Raw genomic sequence first — 9,991 nt, 5'->3', positions numbered from 1 at the left:
TGAAAACATTAATTTTTAACAAACAGAAACGAACCAAAAAAAAACAAAATAACCAAAAAAGAAACCAAAAAAGACCAATCAGGGAAAAAAACAAAGCTTATTATCAAAAGAAACGGCTGTGACAGTTCCTGTCATTTTTGTTCCAAGGCAAAAAAAATATTAAAAGATGGTAAATTTCGGATAATCAAATAAAGTTAGTCCACTAAATGAGATAAAAATGGAAAGAAACTACTGAGGTGTGAACAAAAAACTTTACAGCTCAGTCATTTCATCCACATTATAGTCTATTAAAAATGCTCATATTTCTCAGGAAATTTTAGGCACAGACACAATTGTTGAACGAATAATGACAATTGTCATCGATTTAACTATCTCGAAAGACTGATTAGCTATCTCCCAGATCCATCGTCGAACGTTTTCTACTCAAACTCTAAAGCAATTAGTATTCTTGCAGAGAAAACAAACAGTCGGTTACTTGATGCCTCGTAACTATTTTTCGAGATTGATCGCCCGATTTGAAACTTTGAAAGATTTGGATCTTACCAACAAAGATTTCTTTCAGAGTCGACATCAACATTCATTTTTATTATGCTGCTATTTTAATCTAGTACAAAAGATTTTACCAAAAATTGGGGATTTAGGATTCACAAAACTTGTACCAGAAAACAATGAAATGATCCTGGCTCCTAAAAAGATCTCAGATCTTGCATTTCGAAAACCGAAAGAAAAAACATTTGAAGCTATTGTTGAGGAAAAAGCTGATGGAAATTAAATGATCATCATCAATTATTCAGCTATCTTAATGAAAAGCAAAGAAACTTAGTCTAGGCTTTCAATTCTTTTTATATCAACTTTCATCTATAAAACGAAGCCATCGACAGAGCCACTAATGCTGTTGAATGTTGGCACTATAGGAATACAAACCTTGTTCAGTGGATCCTCTGACGTATTTTGCACGCTTTTTGCCAATTTGCAAATGGATGCTGCCATACAAAAGACAAAACTCTTGAAGGCATCGGGGGGAAGGAGAGCTCTAATACGATAAAGTATTGGAGCGCAATTATGTGGTTCAAATTTGATTTAAACAAGGATGCTCGGTAATGTGCGTACGCACATAAGGTTCCGACCCCGCTCATCCACATTTCTGAGTTAATTGGCGACCAAATGATGAAGAGTTAGAAAACCTTCAACAACATACATATCGTTCAATAAACAACGAATGGAATAAAATCGTGTACCGCTTTTTCACCCCTATTCAATTAACCCCCTGTCATTTAACCCCGATTTATTTACCGCTGTATCATTTAACCCCTCTATGTTTTAACCCCTCTATCATTTCACCACGATTTTAATCTTTCTATAAAATAATGATTATTAAATTAGCAATGTAATCATTTGGCCATGCCTTGCGGGCCATGGCCATGCCTCAGCGGCCCGTGATATTTGATATGAAAATATCAGAACCGAAAGTGGGATTAGTTTATCCACTTAGTTATGTCAAAACATGCTTTGATGTCGACTGCTAATTGGCGGGATGAAATGATAGAGGGGTGAATAAATCGGGGTTAAAAGATAGAGGGTTAAATGAATAGGGGTGAAAAAAGCAGAACCGAATACAATAATGCCACCCTAGAGGGCCGATGAACGTCGTTGAAAATAGGACTACTAGAAAGGACAATAAATATCAAACAACGAACACTAATTAGAACCAAAACTCGATGGCTATAATAAATAAAATCATAAAATCAAACCTGCATCATATAAAACCCAAACAAAACAATTCAACCTAAACTTCATTAGAAATCATATGGGACCTTTCCTCACTGCGACTGGTTAACAAGTCGACAAAAAAGAGCAGAGAGTTCAAAAAATACGTTTCCATTTTTGAAAACAATTAATTTTACCGTTATTAATGTCATTAGATATCAAATGAAATCCCTAAAATGTACATTTATATCTCCATAGGAAGCAACTGAGACATGTCATCATCCAAAGTTCAATTGCGCAAAATTTCAAAGCCAATGGAACCTACAATCGTTGTTATATTAAAAAGAAAACAAAAATCCTATAAAATGTACAAGTATAAAAAAATCTCAATTATTTTGTTAAATCTCGTAGTAACAGTGGTAACAAAGCCAAGAAAAAAATGATTGAAGCCAAAGTCGTTATAGAGATCAAATTGTAGTTCACTGGAAATGGGTTGTGACCCGTGTTTACAGGCTAAGCTACAAATTGACCAAAAAACTATTTAAAAAATGACGCAGCTCTAAAACCGAAATGTGTTTTTGAAAATAAATATCTTCAAAAGTCATAACAGACTTAAAATTTCAACAAACAGCAATGGCTTAAGTTGCAATACCTCACGAAGCCAATTAGGCCTGTTAATAATGAGACTGAGTCACGACCCCCCCAAAAAAATAACAACAAAGATATAAAGAAGCTAAAACTTCAAACGATTTTACAAGATCACACTATTCAAGGCGCTATTATTATAAAACGACGCCTACAAGAACTGTAAATTGTCACTTTCTCCATTTTAACATCAGAGAGCCTTATTTATAAAAGGACGACTACGAGGAGATGACAAAAAAAGAAACCCAAAAATTTAACAGTATAGAAACCTCGAAAACTTTTTTTGAAATTATTGGTCGAAGCAATTGATCACAACGTATAACCAAGCACAAACAAATGTATGAATCAGCAAATGTATTTGAGATGAAATCTCGGATTAATGATATTTCGTATTTCATTTTTAAAGTCATTGAAACAAACAACTATAAACTGAAATCTTCACATGGAATGAGTTATATGTCTTGGGGAAGCAATTGAGACCTATTGTTATCAGGTATATGGCCTAAAAAAACAAAAACTGACAAAAATTGGCAAAAACAAAAAAATCTATTTAATATTTGCGAGATAACTGTGTCTCAGCCCAAAAAGCATATGCTATATAACTAAAACAATTAACATATCCAGATACGCTATTATTCAACGGTGTGCATTTTCCCTACTATGCTTTCTTTCAAATCGTCTTGTCAGTAATATGATAATTTGACAACGAAACAAATTGAACTCATAAAATAAACAATTATGCTCAAAAATAAAAAAAAATTAAAAGAAAAAGCGTAGTATAAGGAGAAAGAAACCATTAGTTGAACACAGGACTATTACGAACATTAATTTATAACCCACTAGAAATCGGTTTATGATTGTTTTTAATGAGACTGCGCCCTAAGTTGAGAGAATAAGATAAAAATAGTGGCAAAGTTCAAAAATTAACCGATATTTTCTTAAAACAATTATATTCAAAGTCAAAATAGACATTAGATAACAACTGAAAGAAATGTCTAGATTGATTCCAACCTCCTAAGAAATGACTGGATCTTTGACTGGGGACAATAGGTCATTTAATTGCAAAAAAGATAACAAATGAAAGTAAAATTCAAGAGTTACATAAAATTTTTTTACAAAAACAATTGGTCAGAGCCACAAAAACCATGAGCTTATTCTGAAACCGTGTTATAATCTCGCTGGGCCTCGTTTTCTGTGAATGGTATCTGTCACTCCTTGAGCCCTGAATTGAATTTCTTGTAAGTAAAAGAAGTTTACCTAAAAAACTTCTACATAGCCGAAATATTTTGAAAGTTGCGCCCCATTAAAATCTATAAAATTTTATTCTCCTGAGCATTCATGGCGAGATCAAGATCAACCCAGATGTTACTACGCGTCTAACAAAATACTCACTTTTTTCAAATGGTTGCGAAATAGATCAATTTTTGAACAAAATTTTTCAGTTTGTCAAAAATAAAAATGCATTTTTTATAGTTATCGAGTTTTAATTTGAAAAAAACTGGCCAAATATTAATTCCAGAATACTCTAAAAGCCAGCGGGTGTAGAACTAACTCGTTTGTCAGCTTAAAAAGAATATTGCTGCTGTTTCACGCTATCTACTTCCAGCAAATTTAAGTGAGCTAAATAAGCAAATTTGGTCCCGAAAAAATTTTTGAAATTTTTTTCTGAAATTCTAGCCAAAAAACTCAGATCGAAGAATTTAGCAAACCTCCGCGATCTTTGAGACAAAATCAATAACATTACAGCAAAAAATTTGAACAAATTTTAGCAAAATTGATTAAAATTAGGTCTAAAATTCCGAAAATGTGAATAAAAACAGATGAATTACGTCAAATATTCACAAAATTTTAAACCACGATAACTCCCTATAAAAAGCGAAAACTGAAAAAATCTTTTTAATTCCCTATTCTACGCTGGACGAGCTTTTTAACGATACCACTCACAACTCTCTACGATTATTATATCGATCGGCCAAAATTGACTGAACAAAAAAAACCCATTTGAGTATATAGTTCCTCCCCCCACTAAAGTGGGTCGGATCAATAAACATCGAAGAAACGAAATTGACATTCATTTCTTTAGCGTTATTGCCAACAAATGTGAAAAGATATGCGTAACACCTCTCTTAAATTAAATGCCTTTACTTTTTTACTCATTGCGTCCATAATTTGACTCCGGACAAACTGCGGTAAACTTACAATCAAACGCACTGAATGTTGGTAAATTTAATGCTAATTTATTGCAATTCCACGTACCATTTTGTCCGTCTCTCAGACTAAGAAAACTATTTTAAAACAGATTGAAAAGCATTAAAAAAGAAGCCAGTCGTAAGTGTACTTCGATCAAACGCGCAAAGCTTAAAAGCGTTCTCGTATACCTTTAAATTTAAACTGAATAATTTCGCAATCCTGAATGTCATTCGTTTGTTATTTGAAATTGAGCTTTCGCTAACTGTTCATTTGGATGCCGACATAGATAAACAGTTTGTTGCTAAAAAAGATCGGAGTGAACAAACTGTGGGATTTATTAATTGACGTGTGACAATTTACGGTGCAGAACTATTTAGGGTCAAGTAGACCCGGACGAAAAGAAACAGATTGCGACAAAATATCAAAAATTGAACATCACTGACATTCAAACACGAATAGAAGAAAAATCTTCCAACCTGTGTTTTGAATATTCATCATTATTTGAAGTGTAAAATTCTGTTGTGAGCCCAAAAAAATCACAATGTTTAAAGGAGAAAGAACCCTATAAAAAAAAGAGTCTGCTAAGGTGCACGGAAATGACCTTTAATTTGTGTTCCTACAATTGAGTGTCACAACTCACGTTTTTAAGGAGGCAAGTCACATATGATAAAACAAACTGTATCACGTCTCACGTTATTTACTGTATAACTATATATACTAATTGCAATAGTCATTTCCAGCTCTTATAAAGTTACAAAAACATAGTTCAAAAGGAATGATTAGTTTGTTCGCATAGCCTGATTTTGTTCACTAGGGGTGAAAGAAAAAGAGCCATAGAGCTCTTCAAAAAAAACAAAAAAAGTTAGGAAAGCTGTGCCCTTAACTCAGAAGAAATTGACCGCTCAGTTCTCAAATCAACAGTGTAAATTAAAGGTTTTCCAAGATCATTTTGGTCTTTCTCATAATGGGAGAGGTATTTCATGGTCTATACCAATTAACCTTAGAATTAAACAAAAAGCAGCAGAACACACTTCTGAGCTCATTAAGTCAGGGTTAAAATAGGCTAAGTCAAAATTGAATCTAAAAAAAATTATCATGACACTCAATTCATTTTTCTGCCAGAAATTGTTGCTGACAAAACAAACCCAAATATTGAAACTCCCAGACGTCATTCAACATCGTACACTTAGATGTGGCTTCGAGAGCATAACGAGGGCACAAAAAATCTGAGAGCACGATAGCCTGATCACCGACCACTTCGATCTGATCAGAGATCAGTTTGCTTTAGGAAGCTCTGATCAGAGGTCACTTCGTTCTCATTTCAAAAAGGGTGTCTTTAGAGAGCAAACATGCGAGGCCGCTTATGTTAAGCATTACCAAAAAACTAAGTGTTTCAAAATAATTGACGGGTTGATGATACATCAATTCAAGCAAGATTGCCGACAGCCAATATTACCTTAAAACTTTGGATGTTTTCTGTTTCGGAAACAGAATCCCCCCTCCCAGCTTAGCAGGTGCATATTATTGATGGGGAGAAAATTACTAACGGCAATAGAAATAATCAAATATGATTTTGTTAAGATTGCCAAGAGGTGATGGGTGATCGCAAAACGTGAAATAGTCACAACAATCGCGTGAACCAATTCTGCCTTCAAGTCAAAGACATCTGGAAAAATAGATGTCTCAAAAACAATGATATGTAAACGCATTCTTTGGAACAATTGAAGAAAGGTGAATATTTATAATCGAAGATTAAAATGACTCTGAAAATTATAAGGCGTGTCAACGTTGAAAATCAAACGAACGGTTCGAACATTTAGACATAGATCAGAAATTTTAAACAAAATCATGGGGCTAAATTAGGATGAGATGGAGGAATGTAGCGAGCAACATGGGAGAAATATTAGCATTTTTATGTATGTCTGATGCTCAATTGCACATCCGGAACTTTCTCGACCGTTCGTTTGGGTTCCAACTTAAAATACGGTTTTTATATTTACAGTTATACACAACCCTGAGGAATGACTATTTACAAGTGGCAATCAAAGATATAAACATAAGTATGGTAGTACAACTTCAACCAACCCCTACCATGCTATCTGCCCTTTGAGTCATGACATACATCAACCCCCCCCCCCCCCCTCCCAAGCTTAGCGGGCACATGAAATTTTACACCTCCAGTCGCACGTGCTATTTTTTTTTACTTCGTGAAGTGCCCTATGACAACAATTTTTGTAATTTGGTCAAAAAACACTGGGGGTATGGGAGACATGCCAAGCTTTCTTTATCTTTAATCACTATACTCTATGTTCAAAGAACAGGTAGCCAATAAAACGAGGCATTTTGAAAAGATAGACTTGCAAGAAAGTTTATATCTTAACATCCCCGTGGTCATAATAATGAGACCAGGATTGACTAAAAAAGACAGAAATTTTGATCAATAATTAACATATCTATGGGACACCCGCGAGGGGAAGAGGGGGTCCCACAACCGTTAATTTGCAACAGAACCGTAAAGTATCCTAGCCAGTTGTAGGGAAAGAGTTGCAGTTGGGTTGAAGGAAGGGTAGGGAAAAATTTTAAGGCCCCCTCCACCGTAGAAGTCCCTGTGTCAGCACTCTATGCTACATATCATTTGTTGAACGAGTAAAACTATCGAGAGATAATATTAATCGAGAGATAAGATTAATGTGATATACATTTCCTACTGAGAAATTATAGCAGCGTTGAGAGAAGTACGCTCTCTATTGAGAATGTGCAGGAGAGTGTCGCTTCATTGTAGGCGTCGGCAACAAAGTCGAGGAGTCCTTGGATCGATCAACATCATCCTTCTCATCAGATTTCCCCATGTCAATCCTTATAAACTGCGATGAATCGACATGGAAAAGAACGCTACCACTTTTTTCATTACCGGCCACACTTGCACGAGCCTCTTTTTTCTTCGCTTCCAGGAATTTGAAAAATGTGTACAGAATACCACCCAGAGTGTTGAGCACTATACCTGTGAACCCGGTACCGTTAACATGCACACCTCCAAAAGTGAAAAACCCAATAATGGTTGTCAAAACTGATTTCATAGTTGCTCCTAAACTTGTAGTGAGTGCTGACGTCACAGCAGTACACAAAAACTGAGAGTAGACCAGAAGAGTTCCAGATACTGTAACCAGTGAAAAATGGAAGAGAAAACCGTCCAGGAACCATCCGTGGAAGTCGCGAAGTTTGGACATCTCGTCAAATATGAATATTGCACTGAGACATAGTGGGAATGCATTGATAGCAGTTATGTAGCTGATATCCAGTACTGATAATTTGTCCTCCTTTGAGCTCTTTTGCACTAGGAGCAGGTAAACGCTTTGAGCTACAGCACTTAAAATGCCGTAGATATATGCATCTAGTTGAAACGACAGATCTCCTAGGCCTGAAACGAAAAGAAAAAAACATGATCGCTGATTCAACGTCGATTATCAGGTGACCGGACAATAGATCAAAAGGACGACAGATCGAAAACAGAAAAATTGGGCGAAAAAAATAGATAGATAATTAATCTCTATTCCTATTGGTTGAAATTAAGCATTATTTGCGAGCTGCTATATAATTTTCGCAATATGGGCATGCCTCGTGAGGAATAGCCATGCCTTAGCGGCCCGTGGGACTTGATATGAATCTATCACAACCGAACAAAATATTACAACAGAGCATGTCTTATCCTGTATAATAAATGAGCGCACTCAAATCTGATTGGTCAATACGCAACTTGAATAATTTAATTATCACTCTCGATCTGTTGTCTTTCGATCTATTGTCCTAGCACCCGATAATCAATACCAGTCACCCCCTAATACCTCTTCTAGCGATCTTCCCCCTGTTATCAACTTCCTAACTTTGACTAAGGTACGTGTTGTGTGTGTGTGTGTACATGGAGGAGTGTATACAATAAGTTTATAAAGAACATAGCCGGCAGATTTCCGGAAAATAGCCGCGATAGACGCCTGTGGCCTTCCATGAATTGAAACAACTAAAGGAATAAGATTGACAGATCGACCACCAGTCCTTTAATAGACCAATAGACTTTTTGGGTTATATTCGGACTGTCAATTTTATGACACATACGGTCTATAAGGAAAAAGCCCGAAAATAGCGTTTTCAAAATTGATATTCGAAATCAAAAACTCAAGACTAATAATCAAGAATGAGGGCATATAAGTTTGGCACTACTTAGATGCACACTATTAACTAGTAAATGTTCATAAAATTTAAAGTTCCATAAGTTCAGAAGTCATTTTTTTGAGTGAGGTAAGTCACGCAATTAACCTAAAAGCAAAAATGACGTCACGAACACAAGTCCCTGAAGTCATTGAAAAAGTCAGTTCCAAGAAGTCAGGCCGTAAGAATCATCGATGGAGACGACGAAAAAAAGACATAGCCGGTAGAATGCCGGAAACGACTCGAATCGTCGAGCAAAATAATCTCTACCCTAACTTGGTCAAAATCAGAATATCGAAAAAAAAACTCCGAATAACAAAAATAGTAGATCAATATAACATAAAGAGTGTTAAAATCTTTTCAGTTCAGGGGTGTGGGTAAGTATTGGTGGGGTTTCGTAGGTGGGCAGGTAGGTGGTAGTGGGTGTGTAGGTAGGTGGAGTGGGGGTAGGTACGTTGCGGGGGGTGGGTAGGTAGGTAGGTGGGGGGGGGGGTGGTAGGTAGGTACGAGGGGGGGGGGGTAGGTACGTGGGGGGGGGTATTTTTTTCGGGTAGGTAACTAAATGGGATCAAATTTTCTCAAATTGACCACTTCAACTTGAATTACAGACTGTTACCAATTGCTATACATTACAAACGAAACTACTGTTAAAGTCCAATGTTCGAAAACAGAAGTTAACAATCAAAAACGGAGGTAAATGCTCGAACAGAAGGAAGTCAAAATTCAAGTCATGAACAAACTTGCTTTCTGCCAAAAAAAACATAGCCCGTAGAATACCGGAAACGACTGGAATCGTCGTGCATTATAATCTCTAACCTAACGTTACCGATATCAGAACATCGAAATAGACAAGAGAAAAAAACAGAAGTAGCCCAACAAACCACATTAAAGTGTTTTAAAAATGCGACAATTTTTAGGTGCGGGGGGGGGGGGGGGGGGTGGGGGAGCTAGGTGGGGTGGGTGGGTAGATAGGTTGGGGAGGTGGGTAGTGGTGGGGGGGGGAGGGTAGGTGGGGGTAGTTAGGTGAAGGGAGGGGTAGTTTTTGGGGGGTAGGGGTAGGTGGGGGGGTAGGTAGGTAGGTGGGTGGGTAGATAAGTTTGGGAGGTGGCTTGTGGCTGGGGTAGTTGGGGGGTGAAGGGAGGGGGTAGGGGTAGGTGGGGGGTCGGGGTGCAGGGGCGGTGGAGGGGGGGGGGTAGATAAGTGGTGGGGGGTTCGTGCTGTGCTGTGTAGTTTAGATAATTAGGAG

At 36.9% G+C, this 9,991-nt stretch overlaps 1 protein-coding gene across 1 annotated transcript in view; it reads right to left on the bottom strand.

Annotated features, from left to right (window-relative positions):
* Nucleotides 1–6,875: 6,875 nt before the first annotated feature.
* The window catches only part of LOC142352315 (uncharacterized), a 27,451-nt gene continuing 24,335 nt past the window's right edge, over nucleotides 6,876–9,991 (bottom strand). Inside the window, exon 3 of the mRNA XM_075404850.1 lies at nucleotides 6,876–7,960. Coding sequence (XP_075260965.1) covers nucleotides 7,287–7,960 — 674 coding nt within the window. The 3' untranslated portion in view covers nucleotides 6,876–7,286. The remainder of the gene's footprint in view (nucleotides 7,961–9,991) is intronic.

The sequence above is a fragment of the Convolutriloba macropyga genome, chromosome 1 (assembly GCF_964194025.1).
Source record: "Convolutriloba macropyga chromosome 1, txConMacr16.3, whole genome shotgun sequence".
NCBI lineage: Eukaryota > Metazoa > Xenacoelomorpha > Acoela > Convolutidae > Convolutriloba > Convolutriloba macropyga.
Note: the sequence above shows the minus strand (reverse complement) of the source record. Positions and strands in the feature narration are given on the sequence as shown.